The sequence below is a fragment of the Salmo salar genome, chromosome 06, assembly GCF_965601325.2.
Source record: "Salmo salar chromosome 06, fSalSal1, whole genome shotgun sequence".
Classification (NCBI taxonomy): Eukaryota; Metazoa; Chordata; class Actinopteri; order Salmoniformes; family Salmonidae; genus Salmo; species Salmo salar.
Genome location: NC_138296.1, coordinates 25,226,394 through 25,253,524, shown reverse-complemented (window position 1 = coordinate 25,253,524; position 27,131 = coordinate 25,226,394). Strand labels below are relative to the sequence as shown.

At 41.5% G+C, this 27,131-nt stretch overlaps 2 protein-coding genes across 2 annotated transcripts in view; one reads left to right on the top strand and one right to left on the bottom strand.

Annotated features, from left to right (window-relative positions):
- Positions 1–10,986: 10,986 nt before the first annotated feature.
- LOC106606669 (parvalbumin beta) lies at positions 10,987–20,033 on the bottom strand. The gene is made up of 6 exons (XM_045719972.2): positions 19,559–20,033; positions 14,981–15,128; positions 14,358–14,430; positions 13,339–13,471; positions 11,600–11,709; positions 10,987–11,277 (listed from the first exon to the last, which is right to left on the bottom strand). The coding sequence occupies exons 3-6, from the start codon at positions 14,416–14,418 to the stop codon at positions 11,255–11,257; spliced, it is 327 nt and encodes a 108-aa protein (XP_045575928.1). The 5' UTR covers positions 14,419–14,430; positions 14,981–15,128; positions 19,559–20,033; the 3' UTR covers positions 10,987–11,254.
- Positions 18,634–27,131, top strand: part of LOC106606667 (serine/threonine-protein kinase LMTK2) — a 60,094-nt gene continuing 51,596 nt past the window's right edge. The window contains exon 1 of the mRNA XM_045719967.2: positions 18,634–19,145. Within this exon, the coding sequence (XP_045575923.2) occupies positions 19,040–19,145 (106 nt within the window). The 5' untranslated portion in view covers positions 18,634–19,039. The remainder of the gene's footprint in view (positions 19,146–27,131) is intronic.

Below are 27,131 nucleotides of genomic sequence, written 5' to 3'. Positions count from 1 at the left end.
ACTTGCAACATTCTTATGATTGCCTAAGATTTTATCACGCAATGTCTCGTGAAAGCAAATTTACGCATGATCCCAATAATCTTGCACATTCATTGGTGTATCCCGGACTAAATCTGCATAGCCAAAAAGTGTCTGCCGCTTCTGTAAACCTACAAAGGTAATGCGATCATGTGGCGTAGCCTACAGTAAATTGTACTATACTTCATGTCTAGCCTATACTGCACGCTCAAGTCCTTTGCATTTGTATCTTTTTGTTACCCTTTAAATCGCTCAGAGTACTTGGAAAATAAAGGAAAGTATGACCCAAAACAAACGTCGACATACTGTTTATTACTTTCACATGGATTGGCTTTTGGATAGAAAACAATGCACCATTCCACCATAATGTTTAACTGTTCATTACGCAATTTTACAGCAAATGTATGTTAAAGTTTATAGCGAACATTATATTTTTTCTGCAGGTGGCATCACTGTCCTATCTCTGACTGGAGGTGGGGGCGGGGATAAACCTTCACTACACCTATTTTTCTGTCTGGAAAATGAATTGATTGCGGCACGCTTATGTCGCAAAAGGTTTGCGTGTTGTATTACGGATACATTTCTTAGTTGGGTACTTACTATGTTGCACCAATGGGGTCCGTGATACACTGATTGGCTGAACACAGTCTGTGTACATGTTTTGACTGTTAAATGAGAGGATATGGAATTAATTATCTCAGATAAGCTATAATAGGACAATTGTAAGTTAGCTACTGTAAATTATTTACTGTAAGTAACTTTTAAGTATATGTAAAATAAACAACCTACAAATAAATTGCAAGATGTGCCACAAATTTTCACAAATTATGCAGATAACACAGTCTGACATGTCTGAAAATACCACCATCTCCTTAAGTATTTATAAGGGAACCCCACACACTGGTTACACTTTATTTAACATGTATTTAAAATGTCCCGCTGACTCAACATAATGACACAAGGCTATTCTTGACCATTCTGTTGCAGTGTCAATTTTCTCCAGCACTTTGTCCCGTTCACCAAAGTGGAAGTGCCATCCAGAGAGGGAGAATCCATGAGGGGGCAGCAGGCTGGCAGACCTGCAAGGCTCTATTAGAGTAATGTGAAATATATCCTCTGCAAATCCCTTAGGAAGTATACCAGTGATTCCCAAGGACTTCCCCCACACTAGAAGCATGCCAGGACCTGGTCCAAATCCCACAGGACTCCCCTCCGATCTGGGCATTATTAAAACAGGTGCACGTCTCTCTCTCTCTCTCTCTCTCTCTCTCTCTCTCTCTCTCTCTCTCTCTCTCTCTCTCTCTCTCTCTCTCTCTCTCTCTCTCTCTCTCTCTCTCTCTCTCTCTCTCTCTCTCTCTCTCTCTCTCTCCTCATAACCCCTCACACTAGCAATGACCTCATAGATAAACACACAGGATACATTTGAAATCTCCTCAAATGTTCCCCTATAGCCTGAGTCCCAGATCTGTTTGTGCTGTCTTGGTGTGATAGTGACATAGGAGTTCACAAGACAGCACATACGGTATATATCTGGAACTCAGCCTTATTTCTCCCCACATTGGTTTCCAAAGCATCGAGAGTCTAAGCTGAAAAGACAATGTTTACACCAAAATAGTATTTATTACTGGGTTTTCACTATTCTTCGAAAGTGTAGATACGATTGTACAATTTGCACAAGCCATTTTTAGATCATTATAACACATCCAAATAACATTAACAATACACTAAAAGGACATTGTGCTCCATGTTGAGAAATATAGTTCGCAGGCAGTTGATAAATAAAAATATGAATTTAGCTGAAAGTTAGTGATTCTTGCTAGGAGTTCTGGTTCTGTGAAAAGCGGTTGATCTTGGTCAATGGACAATTATGCCTTTACAAGGGCAAGAAACACTGTGAAAAGTGGATAGAGTAAAATTATCATTAGTATTGTGCAAAATATGCTCAACCAAGAATATTGACCTTATTGTTCATGTTTGAATAATACAATGCAGTCAACAAATCAGAAAATCAGTGTCCACCTGCTGTAGTAGCACTGAAAAAAAGATGAAAACCTCTTGCTCTTATAAACACCAGGCAGTCAATGTAGCAAATCTCCTCTAGTGTTGTTTTTCCTTGTTAATGTCATGTGGTCAGGAAAAACTCTGGGTCCCAGCTATATGTTCAATTTATTTGTTACCAGTACACCAACATATCATCGCTGCAGTGTCCCTCAACCATGATGAGCTGGGTTAAAGTTCTCTTACCGTCAACTCCAATCTTGCCATCACCATCCTCGTCCCCAGCTACCAGGAAAACCTTGGTCGCTTTTTCTGTGAATACTCTGGCGCCGGCAGAGAAGTTCTGCAGGAACAGCCTGAGAGAGAGAGATGATGATGGAGGGAGGGATGTTGGTTTAGTGTAGCTTATAAAACTTTGGCTAGTCAGACCATTATTACTGTTCCAGCTGGCTGATTGTTACTTACTGTAATGCATTGCACAGAGAATTTTCAACCAACATTTTCTTAGTGATACTTCCTCAATCCCCGACCATGAAGACAACACGTCTTTTAAACTTCCATGTCTAGTTGCAGGTGGTTCGTTTCTAAATCCTTTTTTTGCTCCATAAAGTAATCCAACAATGTGTAAGACGCCACCTTTTTCAAATGTTCTCTCAGGTGCCGCATGTCATAATCGCAACTCAGAAATCAAGCGTTGCGTTGAATGACACTCACCTGTCTTGATCAATGAGAAGATTTGAAATAGACAAGATGGCGGCACACACATTGTTGAATTACTTAATGGAGAAAAACGTGAAACGTTTTATTTAAAAAACGTATCCAAACATCTGGGACGCATACAGAGTCATTCCCCACCCCCACTTCACCCAATCAAATCATGTCTCCCTGATTCTACTCCCTGCATACAAAAACCTACTGAAGAAGAAGCCACCAACAGAGAGAATGGTGAGACAAAGGATGGACGGAGCAGACTCAATTCTCCAGGAGTGTTTTGAAAACACAAACTGGAATTACAATGTGACAGACAATGCAAGTGGCAAGGACTACAGGCTATTACAGACTACAAAGGCAAAGCCAGCTGTGTGATTCCCACTAATGCCTCTCTCCCCAATGAGCTCAACAAATTTTATGCTCGCTTTGAGGCCACCAACACTGAGCCATCCAAGAGGGCGGCCCCTGCTGGTTCACAGCTGATCACTTTTTTTTTTAAGTCAGTGACAGACTGGTTTATGAGGATTTTGATTTTAAAAGTCTTGGGGGCATGGTTTTTGTTTGAGGACGACCAGGTGCTTATGCTCTCAGAGGATGACATGAGGAAAACTCTCCAGAGAGGGAATACTCAAAAAGCTGCAGGACCAGACAGCATCCCCGGCCACGTCCTCAGAGCATGCTCTTACCAGTACCAGCTGGCAGGCATCTTCACAGACATCTTCAACATGTCCCTGTCCCAGGCTGTAGGCACCACATGCTTCAAGTCAACCACCATAATTCCAGTCCCCAAGAAACCAAGGTGACATGCCTAAATGACCACCGTCCTGTTGCACTCACCCCATCATGATGAAGTGCATCAAGAGGTTGGTCATGACCCACATAAAGGCCAGCAGGCCAGGCCCACTGGACCCACTCCAATTTGCCTACTGATTCAACAGATCCACAGAAGATGCCATTGCTATCCATATGGCCCCCTCCCACCTGGACAAAAGGAACACCTACAGTATGTGAGAATGCTGTTCATTGACTACAATTCAGCATTCAACACAATTGTTCCCTCCAAGCTCATCACCAAACTCAGGGCCCTGGGTCTGGAAACCCCCCTCTGCAACTGGATCCTGGAAGGTCTGGTATGGAAACTGTTCCGCTCTCGACTGCAATGCCCTCCAGCAGGTGTTGAAGATGGCCCAGTACATCACAGGTACCGTACTCCCAACCATACAGGACATCTACTGTTTCTTTAGCCATTTACTTTCTGCTATGTTTGCTGCAGTGTTGAGAGGTGAACCTGCAGGTCAGCATTTCATTCGCTGTGGACTCCTTGTATATCAAGTGTACGGTATGATGCTGAATTAACCAACTATAACGCCTCATATGTGTACCAAATATACAAATGTGTTATTGAGGAATTCAATGTAATAGTCCGGTGTAAATGTAAATAGTCCGGTGGCCATTTGATGAATTGTTCAGCAGTCTTATGGCTTGGGGCTAGAAGCTGTTAAGGAGCCTTTTGGTCCTAGACTTGGAGCTTGCCGTGCGGTATCAGAGAGAACAGTCTATGACTAGGGTGGCTGGAGTCTTTGACAATTTTTAGGGCCTTCCTCTGACACCGCCTGGTATAGAGGTCCTGGATGGCAGGAAGCTTGGCCCCAGGGATGTACTGGGCCGTACGCACTACCCTTTGTAGCGCCTTACGGTCAGATGCAGAGCAGTTGTCATACCAGGCAGTGATGCAACCGGTCAGGATGCTCTCAATGGTGCAGCTGTAGAACTTTTTGAGGACCTGGGGGCCCATGCTAAATGTTTTCAGTCTCCTGAGGGGGAAAGGTTTTGCCGTACCCTCTTCACGACTGTCTTGGTGTGTTTGGATCATGATAGTTCGTTGGTGATGTGGACAAGGAACTTGAAACTCTCGACCCGCTCCACTACACTACAGCCCCATCGATGTTAATGGGGGCCTGTTCGGCCCTCCTTTTCCTGTAGTCCACGATCAGCTCCTTTGTCTTGCTCACATTGAGGAAGAGGTTGTTGTCCTGGCACCACACTGCCAATTATCTGACCTACCTATAGGTTGTCTCATCGTTCTCGGTGATCAGGCCTACCACTGTTGTGTCGTCAGCAAACTTAATGATGGTGTTGGAGTCGTGTTTGGCCACGCAGTCGTGGGTGAACAGGGAGTACAGGAGGGGACTAAGTACACACCCCTGAGGGGCCCCAGTGTTGGGGATCAGCGTGGCAGACGGGTTGTTGCCTACCCGTACCACCTGGGGGTCCCCGTCAGGAAGTCCAGGATCCAGTTGCAGAGGGAGGTATTTAGTCCCAGGGCCCTTAGCTTAGTGATGAGCTTCGTGGGCACTATGGTGTTATCTGCCTATGCTGGTGATATATTGCTCATCTTTTCTGGCTCTATTATGCACTGGAGAAAGTATACTATACAACGACTACTTTGTTAAACACACAAGTGAAACACAATCTGACATAGTAGGGTTAGGGTGAAGAAAAATTGGACCTGCTGATTTCTGATGACAAACTGGTATAATTCTTACCTGAGCATGTAGCCAGAGCTGCAGTCACATCAGCTGCAGTGAGAATAGATGGAGAGATCTTGCTTTGTCTGGGAAATTATAATGTTCTTATATTTAACTGTTAACACTGTCAACACTATAGGGGTCATATTTAGACGTTGTTTTCAAAAGTGAATAACCCACGAGGTTACATTAAGGTTAAAATAAAATATATAGATTTTTAATGTTTTTAAATGAGTTTTAGTATATTTTATTTGCCACTGGGGGGAAGAAACAGATGCCAACTCTGTAAATTGATCCAAACGTGTGCGTCATGCGCACAACTCCAACTTGGTGCAAACCATGCAGTGCTAGTTAAACAGGCTTCACTGTCGGTTCGGCCACAGATTTGATTTAACTAATTACCAATTTCTCAATCTTTTCAGCATGTAGAAGCATTTATAATGTAATCTTTTTTTTCATCATCACTTTGCCAAATTTGTGACATGTGGGGAAATAATGTTTTTAAGGCTACATTACATTGTAGCCCTTTACATTCACACCTATATGGATTGAAAATGGCAAATTTGGGCACTGATAAACTCCTAAATGGGAACGTAGTGGCTGTACAGTAACATGCTATACATGACGTCAGAGCTCTGGCTCTGCGCTACACAGCTCTGTATGTTTTTATTTTATTTTTACTGACAGCTGTTCTGAACTTGTGTTGGAACTTGAGCACCTCATACGACAGTTGCAGCCTGGCCCCATCACTCCCGCTAATTGGGCAACTTTTGCAAATGTTTTGTTGTCTGAGTGAGGAAAATGCTGTAAATTAAGAAGACTATGTATTTTTGTAACATGAGACGTTGAAGATTATAATAAATACCACTTTGATGTCATATGAGCAAGCCAAACACCCATGAGTCCAAATGTGCACTTCACATTTCCATATCCTAAAATCCATGTCATAAACAGTGTCAGCATTTATGATCACTTTGTTTGATGTACAGTTAGAATATAAGATGTCGTCTTACCCTGGGTTGTTCTGAACATAATGAGCCTATGTTTGTCTTTTGGGAAGAAAATTAGCTGCGGAACATGCACCAGAATGCACTAATGACTCCTTTCAAAGCGCACCAAAATTGTGATCTGTTTCCCTGAATTGCATTGTGAAAGCCTAAAACTGTAACATCGTGTTGGCAACAGAACATGCTTTTAAATCATGCCCACCTGACCCAGATTGCACTTTATACTGGACTGTTTCTGGATTGAGTAAACAGTCACTGTGTGATGGCAGGGATGCAGGGTTGTATTCCTCACAAAATAACTAAGTGTACTTGCTCTAGGAGAGTTAAAAAAATGCACTTTTATGACTCTTCTTTGAGTTAAATTAAAATGACTTAGGAACTGTGCACACTTTGGAGAGGTGTGTATCCACTTGGAGACACCTGTTAGTCCTCTCATTCAAACCTTGTCATGTATTTGTCTTATTTTGCACCTAACCCGCATTTTCCAGGAATTTCCGTGTCATGTTACTGAATGTATCCATAGTATTTTCAGATTTTGTTTTCAACAAATGCCGCGAGAAGTACAGTACATGTAAAATGCACATAACATCAACAATGTAATGTTTGGATTCAGTCTTGTGTCAGGTGAACCGTTGTGTCTAATAATTTACCCATACTTTCCAAACTGTTCCCTTTCAATTGCTACCATTGTTATGCATATGGATTTTCATATTTATTCTGCAAGAAACATTTCAATTTATCCATATCCATACAAGTATCACGTTTGTGTGTAGGAACGGACCAAAGCGCAGCGTGGATATCTTTCCACATCTTTATTTCTCTGTGAGACTATGCAAGACATACAATAAACTATAAACAAAGCAACAACAAACCGTGACGAAGAGGAGCAACATACACTAACTCAAAATAATCTCCCACAAACACAAGTGGGAAAAACATCTACTTAAATATGATCCCCAATTAGAGACAACGATGACCATCTGCCTCTAACTGGGAATCATACAAAAACCCAACATAGAAAAAAGAAACTAGAACCCAACATAGAAAAAAGAAACTAGATTAAAAAAAAACAATCACGCCCTGACCTACTCTACCATAGAAAATAAGAGCACTCTATGGTCAGGACGTGACAACAAGCCAATTTCCACGAGTGTAAAAGGTTAAATAGAGCATTTTAAATAATTTTAGACATACTGTTTATGTGGTAAATATAGATTACTATTTTTTGGGTATGTTTGTAATACGAGTGTATGATATGATTCTGTAAATTGAATGACATTCACTGCATCTGTAACAGAATCACCCTCTCTTTCACGCCTATCAGAGACAGCTAGACAATGACCTCCATCTCAGGAAACCCAACTTTTTGAGACATAGATTTTGGTGATTCTCTCTTTTGCATAACTTCTGGCATTTGGAAAAATAAAACTATTAGTTATTCCATTCCATTCCTCTTTATTTTTCTCTATTTGAAAGGAGGTGCTTTACAAGCCCCGTTGAGTTTTTTTACCTCTCCATACACGCTGCACATGTACTTTTCTTTTGTCTTCTAATTATCATAATCTTATTGTTTTGCAAATAAATACAATAAAATAAAGAGGAGAACAAATCAGTGACTAATGATTATAACGGTTGGTAAGAAGCTCCAATTGTTATCCACCTTCACAACTGCTGTCCATAAATTATCAAGTTTGCCTCTGCTGAAAATTGTCCCTAAAATGTTTTTCATCCATTTTTACTGAGAGGTCCGTTGCTCCATGTAAGATTTTGGTTCCATATTCACTATTCTGATGTATTCCAATTCAATGCCCCCATCTGAGATCCCTTTGCGCACTGAAGATCGACGGAGAGCGCACATCCTACTCACTTTTGCGCTGCGTGAAGGTGAGTGAAAATCAGTGGATAACTCGAGTTGGCTGACCTTAACCCCTTTCCTTCTGTTTTGTATTTCCGTGACACGGTGCGGTGACCCACACCATGTATAGTTCGAGTCCCAGTTACTATATCAGCATCGGTTTTGCAAAAAAAATTATATTTTTAACGTAACAAATGAGATTGTTCAGGGGCTCTGAGTTAGGGCCATGTATGTGAGGGCGTAAAGACGTGGCAGGGTCATAGCCGCCTTGAAACCAAAGTAGGCTAGGGAGTGACTTCATTGACCAACTATTCACACAGATAAAAGAAAATCAGTTGTTTGGGGATATCAATTCTCAGTCTCAGGCCAACCCTATTGATACGATGGAAAAATATTTTAAGCTCATAAAGTCACAAAATATTAGGTTTCTGTTTCCAGGGTAGAATGTCAATATCATGATAGCCTATTAAGATATGTTGCTAAGCGTAGACCCATGGTGGAAAGGAACACTTCAGCTCTTCATGACTTCATGCTTTTTCGTGATTGATCTAATTGATTTATTAATTGACACAAACACAGCTAGACATATTACGCACAAAATATTTTGATATAGTCACTGTAATACGCATTCTGACCCTTCTGCGATACCCCTGCATAGAGGACCCTTAACAATTCCATGCGGGTTAACTGTCCACAGATTCAGTAAATATGTTTTTAAAATTAAGCCTCTTACCACCTGATCCTTCTTCTTTATCGGCAATGAGTTTAAATAATGCCGGCAACCTTTACGCCCATGTGTGTGAACTAGGCTTGGCTACAAAGGTTGAATGCTATGCTCCTACACCAGCTATATAGCCACTCCAGGCAGTGGCTATATAGCTCTCAAACAACTTCACCATGACATTGTGTTTACACCTGGATGGAATGGTAGAAAGAACGCCTTCCTTTCTCAATGCAACACTGCACTAACGGGAATAGCATGTCACCTGTGTGGTGTTGGATATAGAGTATCCGTCAGTCAGTCAGTTGGGAGGCGAAGACGGATGAAGAGGGTATGAATGGAATTCGACCTGAGTGTCCTCCATCACCTTTTACTGCCTGGGAAAGAAAAGCCTTCGATCAATACAACTATTTATGAAACTGGGATGCCATGCAGAGCCATCCCACAGGACACAGACATCAGTTAAACGGCTAGTTTTGATTTACATTTGGTTGAGTTGTCAACTAATGTGGAAATCTGTTCTTTGGTCTGATGAGTCCAAATTTGAGATTTTTGGTTCCAACCGCCATGTCTTTGTGAGACACAGAAGAGGTGAACGGATTTTCTCCGCATGTGTGGTTCCCACTGTGAAACATGGAGGAGGAGGTGTGATGGTGCTTTGCTGGTGACACTGATGGTGATTTATTTAGAATTGAAGGCATACTTAACCAGCAGGCTACCACAGCATTCTGCAGTGATACGCCATCCCATCTGGTTTGGGCTTAGTGGGACTATCAGTTGTTTTTCAACAGGACAATGACACAACACACCTCCAGGCTGTGTAAGGGCTATTTGACCTAGAAGGAGAGTGATGGAGTGCTGCATCAGATGACCTGGCCTCCACAATCACCCGACCCGACAATTGAGATGGTTTGGGATGAGTTGGACCGCAGAGTGAAGGAAAAGCAGCCAACAAGTGCTCAGCATATGTGGGAACTCCTTCAAGACTGTTGGAAAATAATTCCAGGTGAAGCTGGTTGAGAGAATGCCAAGAGTGTGCAAAGCTGAGATCAAGGCAAAGGGTGGCAACTTTGAAGAATCTAAAATCTAAAATATATTTTGATTTGTTTAACACTTTTTTGGTTACTACATGATTCCATGTGTTATTTCATAGTTTTGATGGCTTCAGTATTATTCTACAATGTAGAAAATAGCAAAAATAAAGAAAAACCCTTGAATGAGTAGGTGTGTCCAAACTTTTGACTGTTACTGTATATCTCTCTATTATGTATGGGAATACTTTGGAACAGATTTCGGCCCGCGGGATGCCAGTTGGGGAGCACTGCAATAGGCTACAGCCTACTCAAATGACTTTATGTAGGCTATAAGTGTAGACTATAGGCTATAGCCTACCCAAACATTACGCATAATTGTATGCATTTATCAAAATGAATGCTCTCGGCTTTTTCGTTTAAAATAGATAATACAATGTTATATTTTATTCATATGATTCTTCATGGGCAAAGGCAGATGTTAACCCATCTATCGAAATAGGTATGTTTAGGTCTGAAAAGTATTAATTTGAATGATCTCCAGCAGAAGGCGATGTTAGTCCTGATATGTACACGCCGTAAAGGAAACACAACACTGAATGAGTTTATCAAATGTTTTTATAATTTTTCCGTAATATTTTGTTTTGCCCACATCTATCCATATTTAACCTGTCTGGCCTTATTGCAGACTGACGTATCGCTGTCAGTACAGTATAAGTAAATTCATATTGATTTAATTGATGCTTACAATGGGCTACTAATCTCATTGTCTTGATGAACGATCTCTCTCGTCGTCATCTACTCAAGAGGTTACCGTCACTTTGTGATGTACTGTAGTTGGTATCGTCCGGGCTCCGGGTCTTGTCCATGGTTGCGTGCTGAACTGTAGGCACGCAGCCTCTCGCTTGCTCTATACTGCGTCGGAAATGCAGCCTGCACAGGCCGTGGGCACTTTGCTTATATCATCACATTTAGAGCTGCGTTGTCTCTTGTAGGCACATGCAGAACACACAATTAAAATGCACTGGGGTAATCAGGCTAATAGCTTAGAACCAAATACGCACTGAAACGCCAACATAACCTTCGGGACTGTAGTAAGTCACACGGACACCATATCTACGTTTTAAATCCTTTATTAAACCATACCAGTTACCCAATGGATAGACTGACACCGACTTTAACACCTAATGTCAACGGCCATGAACTTATGTGCCAAGATGCACCATCAACCGGAGAGAGGACCAGCAGGCATGTAACTAGAGTGAGTCGCTGTGGTGGGCATTTCCCTCCAGACTTGCTGAAGCTGGGCGTTTTGGGTTCCAGACGTTGTAAAAAGTACCAAAAGAAAGAAAAAAAAGAGACAGCCCTGATGAGGAGTGAAAGCTTCATTTCAGCAAAGCGCAGAACTCTGCAAGAGAACAGAGAAACAGAGCGATGACAAAGAGATATAGTGATCACCTGACGTGTGACCTCACAGCCAAGTCACAGTGAATATTACATTCGTTGAAAAAGCTTGCATTTATTTACTGTTTCTTCCACTATGCCTTTGCAGCATTCCTTCCTTCCTTCAGATGCAATACCCCCTATCATCTGGAATAATATCAAATATAATGATATAAAACTGATGAAGATGAAACTATTATCAAGATGCTATTTCGTGTCAGCATTGGACAGTTCCTCTGTTGCTCTCCTGTCAGGTGTGTGTAGTGCTGATGTGAGTGTACCTGTACCTTCCATCCCTATCTTGCCATCCCCATCTCTGTCTCCTGCCGCTAGGAGAGTTCTGGTCTCAGCATCAGTCAACTCCCTGGCCCCTGAGGAGAAGTTCTGCAGGAATAATCTGGGGATAGACAAACAAAGAGAGGAGAGAGGAGTGAAGAACTACATGTACATTTCATGTGTCAATGCTGCTTCATTGTATTGATATGTAATGTATAGTTTATTTCAGCTTGAATACATCAGGCTCTTTCTATGAGCATGACAAACACACACACAACTACACTGAACTAAAATATAAATGCAACATGCAACAATTGCAAAGATCTTACTGAGCTACAGTTCATATAAGGAAATCAGTAAACTGAAATTAATTCATTAAGCCCTAAACTATGTATTTCACATGACTGGGAATACAAATATGCATCTGTTAGTTACAGATATCTTAAAAAATAAAGGTAAGGGTGTGGATCAGAAAACCAGTCAGTGTCTGGTGTGACCACCATTTGCCTCATGCAGCGCGACACATCTCCTTCACATAGAGGTGATCAGGCTGTTGATTGTAGCTTGTGAAATATTGTCCCACTTCTTTTCAATGGCTGTGCAAAGTTGCTGAATATTGGTGGGAACTGGAACACGCTGTCGTACATGTCGATCCAGAGCATCCCAAACATGCTCAATGGGTGACATATCTGGTGAGTATATAGGCTATTGAAGAAGTGGGACATTTTCAGCTTCCAGGAATTTTGTACAGATCCTTGTGACTTGGGGTCGTGCATTACCATGCTGAAACATGAGGTGATGTCGGCAGATGAATGGCACGACAATGGTCCTCAGGATCTCGTCACGGTATCTCTGTGCATTCAAATTGCCATCGATAAAATGCAATTGTGTTCGTTGTCCATAGCTTATGCCTGCCCATACCATAACCCCACTGCCACCATGGAACAATTTGTTCACAACGTTATCATCAGCAAACCACTTGCCAACATGACGTCATACACGCTGTTTACCATCTGCCTGGTACAGTTAAAACCGGGATTCATCCATGAAGAGCACACTTCTCCAGCGTGCCAGTGGCCATAGAAGATGAGCATTTGCCCACTGAAGTCGGTTTTGACGACAAACTGCAGTCAGGTCAAGACCCTGGTGAGGACGACAAGCACGCAGATGAGCTTCCCTGAGACGGTTTCTGACAGGTTTTGCAGAAATTCTTTAGTTGTGCAAACCCACAGTTTCATCAGCTGTCTGCGTGGCTGGTCTCAGACGATCCCGCAGGTGAAGAAGCCGGATGTGGATGTCCTGGGCTGGCGTGGTTACACGTGGTCTGCTGTTGTGAGGCCGGTTGGACATACTGCCAAATGTTCTAAAACGACATTGGAGGTGGCTTATGGTAGATAAAGGAACATAAACAAATTCTGGCAACAGCTCTGGTGGACATTCCTGCAGTCACCAGGCCAATTGCACGCTCCCTCAAAACTTGAGACATCTGTGGCATTGGGTTGTGTGACAGAACTGCACATTTTAGAGTGGCCTTTTATTCTTTAATAAGCTCCTTGATATGCCACACCTGTCAGGTGGATGGATTATCTTGACAAAGAATAAATGCTCACTAACAGGGATGTAAAGAAATGTGTGCACAAAATCTGAGCTAAATACGCTTTTTATGCGAATGGAACATTTCTGGGACCAACCCTTTCACATGCACCTCCCTCCCTACACACACAGCCACCCTAGCCAACTCATATCATACTTCAGCTCCTCCTCCTCTATGTATCCACTCTGGTCTTGGTCCAGGACTCTGAACACCCGTTGGCCCTCTGCCTCTGGCTTTCCGGTCAGTCCCACTTGTGCAAAGAACAACTTGAAGTTGAATGTGCCTGGAGCTAATGGAGAGATGGGGAAAGCGATCAAGAGAAATGTGGAGAGATGTCGAGAGGAAGTGAGAGAGTGTGAGGAAAGAGAGATCCGACAGCATGACAAGGAGAGAGAATGGAGAGGGGGATGAATAGAGAGATGTAACATTCTCTCATGCGTTAAAATTACTTTCATTTGACTACTGCAGACATTCACAATCACAAACACAAACCCTCTAGCATTTTAATGCCCTGACAATAATACGCTAGTTAAGGACATTATTATACAATCTAAACACACAGATTCACAGAATACCTGAGGGAGCCCATTCTAATGTGAACGTGTGACATTATGCTACAGATCAAATGTTTAAATCAATACATTTTTATTCACAGTTTATGCAATTACAGAGAGTCACTCAGGTCATTATGAAAACCCAATGACTCATAAAGAACAGAGAAAGAGAATGATAGATCAAGTCTGTTTTGAATAATATATTATACACCACAAACAGTTATGCTGATGATATACTGAAACGTGAGTATACAAGCATTTACATGTGGATGTATTCTGGATGGTGTGCTTTAGTCTGCCCTCTGAAGCAGATGTAATGTGTAGCTAAATAATTAAATGCTGGTGGGCTGCGAATGAAGCCTGCTTGACTGGCTTGATTTATACTTCTCTTCAATGCTCAGCATAAACACTGGTATCTGGGTGGTAACTGTTCTGCTGCTCCCCAGCCCCCTGGCTGCCTGGTTACCTGGATCCACCCTCCAACCTTCCCCCAATATAAGACCGCCCTTGGGAGTGGGACTCTTGTGTGTGTGTGTGTGTGTGTGTGTGTGTGTGTGTGTGTGTGTGTGTGTGTGTGTGTGTGTGTGTGTGTGTGTGTGTGTGTTCACGTGTTTGACTCACCTTGACAAGCCTTGACGGCAGCCCTGATGTCCTCCTCTCTCAGCAACCCTGTAAACGCCATGGTTCTCTGTGCCTGAGGGACACGTGTTTGCAAGAGGGAAACACATCACAATAAATGAAAGTGGCACAGTGTGTTTTCCTGACACAAACAGACAGGGTGTTTTTTTTTTAAAGCATCAGACAAATCCCAGACAAATGTATTCAATGACAATTGCTTGACTTTTCAAGCTGTGGCTCTATGAATAAAACATTAAATACATTTTGCAAAACAATTATGGTATAATTATAAAATAGGACATGAGCCTACCCAGACCTCTCAAGGTCTCGCTTGGAGACAAAAATGTGTCCTTAAAGTTACATCGTCAATACTTTGGACAATTGTATAATTGACGATGCAACTTTAAGGACACATTTTTGTCTCCAAGCGAGACCTTGAGAGGTCTGGGTAGGCTCATGTCCTATTTTTTGTTGCATTAAACCAAATTACATTTGATTGCCTTTAAAAACCCTGAGATGCACAAAAACACTCATGAATACACAGAAAGATACAGCAATCCCTACAGAACTGCAAAAAAAAGAAAAGATCAGGCATAATATATCTCTAAAGCCTGGCTGGTACTAACCGTTATCTGGGTGAGGTGGTGTCCGCTCTGTAAGCCAGTGATGTGCAGATCTCTGCCTCTCTTGATTTTTGCCTATTACCCAACACCACTCTCCTCCTGCAGCTTTGTGATCCAGAAAGCAAACATGACGTTTCTCTGTCCTCAAACCCTAGGAGATAACATCGCAATTGGAACTCCTCCTCCCCTTCATTAGCTAATCAGAGCAGAACATTTTTCACAACTATTGTCAACTAACTTGCAGGGGGTAGAGCTTACAACCCAGCCTGTTAATTGACTTGATAGGAATAAACAATGCCAAACTATCCCATAGTCCATTATTGCATAATGGGGGGTTTCCATGTAGAAATATTAAGGGTTGACTATGATCCACAATGATGAGCAAAGATGCTAGGATATATTTGGCTCTTTGGGGAGATAAAAGTCTCAGTAAGAATTTCACATTTTCTACAGATGTGAATGGACAGAACCTGGGTGACTCTGCAGAGTACAGTTCTCTTCAGAGTCAACATCTACTCCATGTTATGCATTTTGTATGGATTATTAATAACCACAAATGATACATCTGAGAGAGCGTAAAGTAACAAACATGACATGGAATGAAAACATAGCAGTACAATTAGGGTCTTCAAATACTTACTTAATGTGTTCAGTCCATAAACCAACGAGTACACTGAATACTGTCAACACAGGATGTGTCATTAATAACAGATTTTAAAACTCCCATCATACCCTTTTACTATAGGCTATAGAAGCAGAGTTTCTAAGGTTCAGTCAAAAGTAATCAATGTTATCCCGTTGCTTGGGTATGAAGGATGTGTCCAACTCCTTACCTGGCTCCCCCTGCCATATTTGACATAGATGCAAAACAAATTGATGTGAAAACACAATGTAGGCCTATAGGTCTACTTAGCTATATCGTGGCTTATGCGCTATCTTATCTCATGTCAACTGGTTTCAGTTAAAATTGTTGGTGTTGACCCCTTTATTATTTATTGCAGTTTTTTTGCACTGGTTCTATGCACACTCAATTGACTCCACCCACACGCTCACACATACTACACTGACACTCCAACACTCCAACACACACATACTACACTGACACTCCAACACTCCAACACACACATACTACACTGACACTCCAACACACACATACTACATAATAGAGGTCGACTGATTAATCGTAATGGCCGATTAATTAGGGCCGATTTCAAGTTTTCATAACAATCGGTAATCGGTATTTTTGGCCACCGATTTGCCGATTTTTGTATTTTATTTGTTTTTTACATTTTTTTTTATATATATTTTTTTACACCTTTATTTAACTAGGCAAGTCAGATTAAGAACACATTCTTATTTTCAATGACGGCCTAGGAACGGGGGTTAACTGCCTTGTTCAGGGGGGATTCGGGGATTCGTTTTTGCAACCTTGGTTACTAGTCCAACGCTCTAACCACCTGCCTTACATTGCACTCCACGAGATGAGAGTTTCCGGATTTCACCATATTAATGACCTAAGGCTCGTATTTCTGTGTGTTATTATGTTATAATTAAGTCTATGATTTGATAGAGCAGTCTGACTGAGCGGTGGTAGGCACCAGCAGGCTCGTAAGCGTTCATTCAGACAGCACTTTCGTACATTTTGCCAGCAGCTCTTCGCTGTGTTTCAAGCTGTTTATGACTTCAAGCCGGGTGGGTATAATTTGTGGAACGTTCCAACAGGAATCTATTCCAAAAACTTCGTAAATAACAAGGTTGCCAAAAAACAACGCATACAAAGTTGTATAACGGCAGAATAAGATACCGGGTAGTGAGTGGTCTATTTCATTGCGTTTTTCACTCATCACGTTTATTCCGAAAAATGTCTGTCCTCACTCTGGTTGCCTATGGACAAACATTAAGAATAAGCTACGTGGTGAGTTGATGCCTATTCGGCAGCTAGGTTTGTATGCGTTGTTGGTTGGCAACCTTTTAATTTATGTTTTATGGAACAGATTCCTGTTGGAACGTTCCACAAATTATACAATTTTTTACATTTTAGTCATTTAGCAGATGCTCTTATCCAGAGCGACTTACAGTAGTGAATACATACATTTCATAAATTTGTATTTATTTATTATTATTATTTTTTGTACTGGCCCCCCATGGGAATCGAACCCACAACCCTGGCGTTGCACACACTATGCTGGCGTTGCAAACACCATGCTCTACCAACTGAGCCACAGGGAAGACATACCCACCCCTTCAAGCCTGTCAACTCCCAAGATTAGGCTGGTGTAACCGATGTGAAATGGCTAGCTAGTTAGCGGGTGCACGCTAATAGCGTTTCAAACGTCACTCGCTCTGAGACTTGGAGTAGTTGTTCCCCTTGCTCTGCATGGGTAACGCTGCTTCGAGGGTGGCTGTTGTCGATGTGTTCCTGGTTCGAGCCCAGGTAGGAGCGAGGAGAGGGACGGAAGCTATACTGTTACACTGGCAATACTAAAGTGCCTATAAGAACATCCAATAGTCAAAGGTATATGAAATACAAATCGTTTAGAGAGAAATAGTCCTATAATTCCTATAATAACTACAACCTAAAACTTCTTACCTGGGAATGTTGAAGACTCATGTTAAAAGGAACCACCAGCTTTCATATGTTCTCATGTTCTGAGCAAGGCACTTAAACGTTAGCTTTCTTACATGGCACATATTGCACTTTTACTTTCTTCTCCAACACTTTGTTTTGCATTATTTAAACAAAATTGAACATGTTTCATTATTTATTTGAGGCTAAATTGATTTTATTGATGTATTATATTAAGTTAAAATAAGTGTTCATTCAGTATTGTTGTAATTGCCATTCTTACAAATAAATAAATGTAATAAAAAAATATATATATACACAAAAAAAACTGGCCAATTAATCGGTATCGGCTTTTTTGGTCCTCCAATAATCGGCAACGGCGTTGAAAAATCATAATCGGTCGACCTCTACTACATAAACTCACACATGCTACACTGACACTCCAACACACACATGCATAATGATGACATACACTCACACATAGGCACACTTTCACACACTGCTGCTACGCTGTTATATATCCTGATTGCATAGTCACTTTTATCACTAGCTACCTACCAGTACATACTGTGTTACCTCAATTACTTCAACTACCTCGTACCCCTGCACATTGACTCGGTACAGGCACTCCTTGTATATACCCTCATTATTGTTTTTATTGTGTTACTATCTACTTTTTTTATTTAGCAAATGTTGTTCTTACTTTTTAAATCTGCAAGTCTACACCTGTTGTATTCGGCGCATGTGACCAATAAAATTTGATATGATAGGCATACCTTTCCAAGTCCTTTGCACCCCCCTAAGAAATAACAATTATAGGGGAAACACTGGATGTATAGCCTACAAGTCCATTAAATCAGGCAGGTAGAGTAGTTCATCTTTCATAAAGCACTGGAACATTCCTTGCATATCTCACATGTCAAGTGACTGGTCTAAAAACGCATCTAGCTTCACGTTTGACACAAAGCAATGGATGTGGACAGGGAATTCGAAGAAGGGTAGTGATTGGTCATATCGGTACATTAATACAGATTAATGGGTTGTGATTCGCTATTGTATATGTCTCAATATGCACGCCCCCATGCTATGACGTTGTAGGAACATGGCGCCTCTGAGGAGAGGTGGTGCCTGACAGTTTGGACTATTGATAAAAATATTACGTGTGAATAAATGTAGAGCATTACCGGCAATGCGTATTTATCTAAATATTATTGTTATAGAAAGGTAATAGACCTTTTCTATTTTTCATGTACAATGAAACGGCATTGTTTGAGGCATTGATAGCTCATGTTAGCTTGTCGTTGCTATTGACGCTAGCTAACGCGTTTAGTCATAATACTATGTTTGCGGTGCGGGCATTTTCATTTAGCCTGTAGATATTGCTATATATTTAACTTATTATCAATGAAATTTACATTTTATTTAGTTTATTAGTATTTAGGTATAATTTTTGACGATTTTGGATTCTCATTAGCTAGTTAGCTAGCTAAGCTAAAATGATGAGGAACCGTCATGGATTTGTGTTGTTGCTGGCGACTGGAATTTTTCTGTCGGCGTTATTTCTGGCCGAAGGTGCTCCGCTTCCGTATTCTGACACAACAGGTAAGATGACTCTAAATATATTTTGTTTACCATGTCACTGAATGAACTGTTACCATCAGTTATTCCAAACTAGTTTCAGGCCAATGCCATTATGCTAGTTAGTTAATTAGTAAGAGGAATAGTGTAACAAGCTAGTTAACTAGTAAGCCATATCGCGCTAGCGACACGCTCAACAAGCTAGCGCCAGGAAGATGGGCAGCTCTTTAGATAACTAGCTAGTTAGCTTGCCAATGCTAACTAACATTCAACATAGCCAGACAGCAACCGCCGAGGGAAGAGCGACACGAAGGGGGTATTTTGTTGCTTGTTATAGATTTGAGACGCGTTGAGCTGACGTTAGTATGTCAATGCTATATAGATGAGCTATTTTAAATGACTTGCTAGATTTTAAGGGTAGTAAACTCAGTACTCACCATACTCCTAGCCAGTCCATTTACAAGTAGTTGTATTCAGTGCAGTTGTGCTTAGTAGTAGTATCAGTTCATAACACTATTTGCCTTCAACAGTTCACTCCTTGCTTTGATAATTTGACTACAGTAACACTGGTTCTGATGAAGTGATTCACCTAATGACAATGTGTGTTGACAACCATAACATCTGAAGTTTAACAGCAACACCATTTAAAGTTATGTCTGATGAACCAAACTAGCCTTATCAAAGAAATACAGTGCATTCAGAAAGTATTCAGACCCCTTGACTTATTCCATATTTTGTTACATTACAGCCGTATTCTAAAATGTATTAAATGTTTTTCCACAACAATCTACACAATACCCCATAATGACAAAGCAAAAAACGTTTTTTAGAAATGGTTGCAAATTTATAAAACATTCAAAACAAATACCTTACTTACATAAGTATTCAGAGCCTTTGCTATGAGACTCAAAATTGAACTCTGATGCATCCTTTTTCCATTGATCATCCATGAGATGTTTCTACAGCTTGATTGGAGTCCAACTGTGGTAAATTCAGTTGATTGGATATGATTTGGAAAGGCACACACCTGCTATATAACTTCCCACAGTGCATGTCAGAGCAAAAACCAAGCCACGAGGTTGAAGGAATTGTAGATAGAGCTCCGAGACAGGATTGTGTTGATGCACAGATCTGGGGAAGGGTACCAAAAAAAATGTCTGCAGCATTGAAGGTCCCCAAGAACAGTGGTCTCCATCATTCTTAAATGGAAAAAGTTTGGAACCATCAAGACTCTTCCTAGAGCTGGCCGCCTGGCCAAACAGAGCAATTGGGGGAGAAGGGCCTTGCTCAGGGAGTTGACCAAGAACCCAATGGTCACTCTGAAAGAGCTCCAGAGTTCCTCTGTGGAGATGGTTGTCCATCTGGAAGGTTCTCCCATCTCTGCAGCACCACCAATCAGGCCTTTATGGTAGAGTGGCCAGACGGAAGCCACAGTAAAAGGCACAAAACATCCCACTTGGAGTTTGCCAAAAGGAACCTGAAGAACTTTCAAACCATGAGAAACAAGATTCTCTAGTCTGATGAAATCAAGATTGAACTCTTTGGCCTGAATGCCAAGCATCACGTCTGGAGGAAACCTGGCACCATCCAAACGGTGAAACATGGTGATGGCAACATCATACTGTGGGGATGTTTTTCAGTGGCAGGGACTGGGAGTCAGGATCGAGGCAAAGATGAACGGAGAAAAGTACAGAGATCCTTGATGAAAACCTGCTCCAGAGCGCTCAGGACCTCAGACTGGGGCGAACATTCACCTTCAACAGGACAACGACCCTAAGCACACAGACAAGACAATGCAGGAGTGGATTCGGGACAAGTCTCTGAATGTCCTTGATTGGCCCAGCCTGAGCCCGGACTTGAACCTGATATCTCTGGAGAGACCAGAAAATAGCTTTGCAGCAACGCTCCCCATCCAAGCGGACAGAGCTTGAGAGGATCTGCAGCGAAGAATGGGAGAAACTCCCCAAATTACATTTTGTTAGTCACATGCGCTGAGTACACTTTGAAGGAGAGGTTGTTGTCCTGGCACCACATGGCCAGGTCTCTGACCTCCTCCCTATAGGCTGTCTCGTTGTTGTCGGTGATCAGGCCTACCGCTCATCGGCAAACTTAATGATGGTGTTGGAGTTGTGCCTGGCCATGCAGTCATGAGTGAACAGGGAGTACAGAAGGGGACTGAGGATGCACCTGTGTTAAGGATCAGTGTGGTGGACGTTGTTACCCACCCTTACCACCTGGGGGCAGCCTGTCAGGAAGTCCAGGATCTAGTTGCAGAGGGAGGTGTTTTGTCCTTAGCTTATTGATGAGCTTTGAGGGCACTATGGTGTTGAACGCTGAGCTGTAGTCAATTAATAGAATTCTCACATAGGTGTTCCTTTTGTCCAGCTGGGAGAGGGCTGTGTGGAGTGCAACAGAGATTGCGTCATCTGTGGATCTGTTAGGGCAGTATGCAAATTGGAGTGGGTCTAGGGTTTCTGGGATAATGGTGTTGTGAGCCATGACCAGCCTTTCAAAGCACTTCATGGCTACTGACATGAGTGCTACGGGTCAGTAGTCATTTAGGCAGGTTACCTTAAGTGTTTTTGGGCACAGGGACTATGGTGGTCTGCTTAAAACATGTTGGTATTAGACTCGGACAGGGACAGGTTGAAAATATCAGTGAAGACACTTGCTAATTGGTCACTGCATGCTCGCAGTACACATCCTGGTAATCCGTCTGGCCCTGCGGCCTTGTGAATGTTGACCTGTTTAAAGGTCTTACTCATATTGGCTGCGCAGATCGTGATCACACCAGTTTAGCTTGTCTGGTATGCTCGTGTCACTGGGCATCTCTCGGCTGTGCTTCCCTTTTGTAGTCTGTAATGGTTTGCAAGCCTTGTCACATCCGATGAGCCTTTGGCGCTGGTGTAGTGCGATTCGATCGTAGTCATGTATTGACACTTTGCCTGTTTGATGCTTCGTCTGAGGTGATAGTGGGATTTCTTATAATCGTCCGGATTAGAGTCCCGCTTCTTGAAAGTGGCAGCTCTACCCTTTAGCTCAGTCCTGATGTTGCCTGTAATTCATGGCTTCTGGTTGGGTTATGTACGTGCCGTCACTGTGGGGCCGACGTCATCGATGCACTTATTGATTAAGCCTGTGACTGCTGTGGTGTACTCCTCAATGCCATCGGAAGAATCCCAGAACATATTCCAGTCTGTGCTAGCAAAACAGTCCTGTAGCTTAGCATCTGCTTCATCTGATCGTTTTTTTTTTTATTGACCGAGTCACTGGTGCTTCCTGCTTTAATTTTTGCTTGTGAGCAGGAATCAGGAGGATATACTTATGGTCACATTTGCTAAATGGAGGGCGAGGGAGACCTTTGTACACATCTCTGTGTGTGGAGTAAAGGTGGTCTAGAGTTTAAAACGGATTTAAGTTTCCCTGCATTAAATTCCCCAGCCACTAGGAGCGGCGCCTCTGGATGAGCGTTTTCCTGTTTGCTTTTGGTCGGAATACAGCTCATTGAGTACGGTCTTAGTGTCTGCATCGGTCTGTGGTGGTATGTAGACAGCTATGAAAAATACAGATAAACTCTCTAGGTAAGTAGTGTGGTCTACAGCTTATGAGATATTCTACCTCAGGCGAGCACAACCTTGAGACTTCCTTAGATATCGTGCACCAGCTGTTGTTTACAAATATGCATGGTCCCCCCCCCCCCCCCCCGTCTCACCAGACGCCGATGTTCTATCCTGCCAATACAGTGTATAACCGGCCAGCTGTATGTTGATAATGTTGTCGTTCACCCATGACTCCGTGAAGCATAAGATATTACAGTTAATGTCCCTTTGGTAGTTTAATCTTCCATGTAGGTCGGTCGATTTTTATTTTCCAATGATTGCACGTTAGCTAGTAGATTGGAAGGCAGGGGGGGTTTATTAGATCGCCTACAAATTCTCAGAAGGCAGCCCGATTTTTCTCCACCGTCTCTTCACGCAGATGACGGGGATTTGGGCCTGTTCCCGGGAAAGCAGTATGTCCTTCACGTCGGACTCGTTAATGGAAAAAAAAAGAAGCTTCTGCCAGTTCGTGGTGCGTAATCGCTGTCCTGATGTCCAGATGTTCTTTTCGGTCGTAAGAGACGGTAGCAGCAACATTATGTCCAAAATAAGTAAAAAAATAAGTTATAAACAAAAAACACAATTGGTTAGGAACATGTAAAACGTCAGCAATCTTGTCCGGCGCTGAATCAGTGTACAATACAGGTGTGCCAAGCTTGTAGTGTCATACTCAAGGCTGTTATCGCTGCCAAATGTGCTTCAAGAAAGTACCGAGTATGTAAATGTGATATTAAAGTTTATTTTTAATGCATTTGTAAGCATTTCTATAAACCTGTTTTTGCTTTGTCATTATGGGTTATTGTGTGTAGATTGTTTTTTTCCTTAAATCAATTTAATTAATTTTAGAATAAGGCTGTAACGTAACAAAATGTGGAAAAAGTCAAGGTGTTTGAATACTTTCCGAATGCACTGTAAAGGCTGAGGTCATTGTTATGGGATCTATAGACTGATGAACGAGCAGAGTCTGTGTCATTACCAGTGTTTGACTTGGGCAGGAGCTCAGCGGAGCGGAGTACCAGCACCTGAAATGTACAGTTGAAGTCTGAAGATTACATACACCTTAGCCAAATACATTTAAACTCAGTTTTTCACAATTCCTGACATTTAATCCTCGTATAAATTCCCTGTCTTAGGTCAGTTAGGATCACCGCTTTATTTTAAGAATGTGTAATGTCAGGATAATAGTAGAGAGAATGATTTCTTTCAGCTTTTATTTCTTTCATCACATTCCCAGTGGGTCCGAAGTTTACATACACTCAATTAGTATTTGGTAGAATTGCCTTTAAATTGTATAACTTGGGTCAAACGTTTCGGGTAGACTTCCACAAGCTTCCCACAATAAGTTGGGTGAATTTCGGCCCATTCCTCCTGACAGAGCTGGTGTAACTGAGTCAGGTTTCCAGGCCTCCTTGCTCGCACACGCTGCCCACAAATTTTCTATGGGATTGAGGTCAGGGCTTTGTGATGCCCATCCTTTGTGATGGCCACCCTATACCTTGACTTTGTTGTCCTTAAGCCATTTTGCCACAACTTTGGAAGTATGCTTGGGGTCATTGTCCATTTGGAAGACCCATTTGCAACCAAGCTTTAACTTCCTGACTGATGTCTTGAGATGTTGCTTCAATATATCCACATAATTTTCTTTCCTCATGATGCCATCTATTTTGTGAAGTGCACCTGTCCCTCCTGCAGCACAGCACCCCCACAACATGATGCTGCCACCCCCGTGCTTCCCATTTGGGATGGTGTTCTTCGGCTTGCAAGCCTCTCACTTTTTCCTCCAAACATAACGATGGGCATTAGAACCGTTTGGCCATATTTGTTTTTCATCAGACCAGAGGACATTTCTCCAAAAAGTACAATCTTTGTCCCCATGTGCAGTTGCAAACTGTAGTCTGGCTTTTTAATGGGGGTTTTGGAGCAGTGGCTTCTTCCTTGCTGAACGGCCTTTCAGGTTGTGTTGATATAGGACTCGTTTTACTGTGGATATAGATACTTTTGTACCTGTTTCCTCCAGCATCTTCACGAGGTCCTTTGCTGTTGTTCTGGGATTGATTTGCACTTTTCGCACAAAAGTACGTTCATCTCTAGGAGACAGAACGCGTTTCTTCCAGAGCTGTGTAACGGCTGCATGGTCCCATGGTGTTTATACTTGTACTATTGTTAGTACAGAGGAACGTGGTACCTTCAGGCGTTTGGAAATTGCTCCCAAGGATGATCCAGACTTGTAGAGGTCTACAAAAAAAATTTCTTCTGAAATCTTGGCTGATTTTTATCCCAATGAAGTCAAACAAAGAGGTACTTCTTCTGTTTGGCACTCCAAAAGGTCCCAGTTACATTACAAATGGTCATTTTGTTCGATAAAGTCCTTCTTTATATCCATAAAAACTCAGTTTAGCTGGCGCGCTTCAGTCAATAATTCACTCGGTTTCCCTCCTTCAAAATGCATACAAAATGAATCCCAAACGTTATCAAGGAACTTATCCAAACAAGTCAATCAACGTTTATTGAACAAATGGACCATTTGTAATGTAACTGGGACCTTTTTGAGTGCCAACAGAAGATCTTCAAAGGTAAGGCATATATTATATCGCTATTTCTGACTTTGGTGTCACAACTCCCTGGTTGAAAATGATTTGTTATGCATTTGTGTGCTGGGCGCTGTCCTCAGATAATCGTATGGTTTGCTTTCGCCGTAAAGCCTTTTTGAAATCTGACACGGCGGCTGGATTAACAACAAGTTAAGCTTTATTTTTATGTATAACACATATTTTCAAGAATGTTAAATATTTGAATTTAGTATTTTTGAATTTTGCGCTCTGCAATTTCACTGGATGTTGGCCAAGTGGGACGCTACCCTCCCACGTATCCATAAGAAGTTAAGGCACATTGACTTATTTAAATCAGAATAACGATTGAGCCTACTTATCATACACTTCCTATTCCATTTGCACCCTATGGCTGCCTGAATAAATAATTAATTTAGGTTATTTAAGAACTCATAATGGTGAAATAGGAACTCATAATGTTATTCTTTAATTAATGCATAAGTGATGCGCTTATAGCACACTACATGTTGATGATCATGTTAAAAATGTATGTTAATATGTAGGTGTAATAATCCAATATGTTGGAGATTTGTTTCATTTGGTTTTGTATTCAGTTAGCACAGTATGTATTCATTGATTCATATGACCTAATTTTAGAAGTAATGTCCTTTACCTTGACACTTGTTTTAACCATGCCTGGAGAAATTACCAAGTATTCACACAAGCGTTTGAAAGTTGTGATTCATGAATGCAAAATCTGGCCCAAAAAATCAGTTACAGATTTTGTCCAAAGCGTGCAGCCCTAATAAATAGGCTATACTATTGTCATTTCAACAACCGTTAGGCCTAACAATGTGTTGTGATGACATATTGGTAATGTCCATTGTTGTAAAGAATTCACACAATTCACTTGGTGATGTAAGAATTCAACGGTACAGTGCTTGCTATTTATGACATAACTGAGTGAGAGTGGTATGGACGTGATAAACAACCACATGGGAGAGCAGAAGAATGGCCTCCCTTTTAACCTCTCCAGCGTCTCATCCCGTCAGCGGGATCAAAATCCAGCGAAAAATCATATCGCCAATTAGCATTAAAAAAAATCATAATTAAAAAAATAAAAAAATAATATATATATATTTTTTTTATAGATACACCTCTCTTGAATCGACCCACGTCGTCCGATTTCAAAAAGGTTTTACAGGAAAAGCAAATCATTAGATTATGTTAGATGAGTCCATCATAAAAAGCAGCAACATAGCCATTTTCCGACCAACCACTTGCATCACATATAACCAAAAAACAGCTAAATGCAGCACTAACCTTTTACAAACTTCATCAGATGACACACTAAGACATCATGTTACACAATGCATGCATTCTTTTGTTCAATAAAGGTCATATTTATATATAAAAACAGCATTTTACATCGGCGTCTGACGTTGACTAACGAATTTCCCCTCAAATGCGTCCCGGTAAACAATGCTACAATTCCCTAAATTACTATCCTATAACGATTTTTTAAATTTATATTGTCAATCTAACATTTATAGATGAATATCTCTTGAGAACACCTGTCATACCAGATTTTAAATTAACTTTACTGGGTAATCACACTTTGCGATAAAAGGAGATGCGATACTCAGAAAATGAGCTAATATACAGAGCTCGGCGCCATCTTGGAACAATCGCATGTCACATCTCATCTTGTATAATATTGTCAATAATCGCCTACCTTTAGTTGTCTTCATCAGAAAGAATCCCAGGTCCACAACAGATGTATTTTCAGTCGAAAAAGTCCATACTTCACGTTCCATTAGCCTGCTGTTGGTAGCGCGTCCTTGGGCTCTCTCCAAATTCTC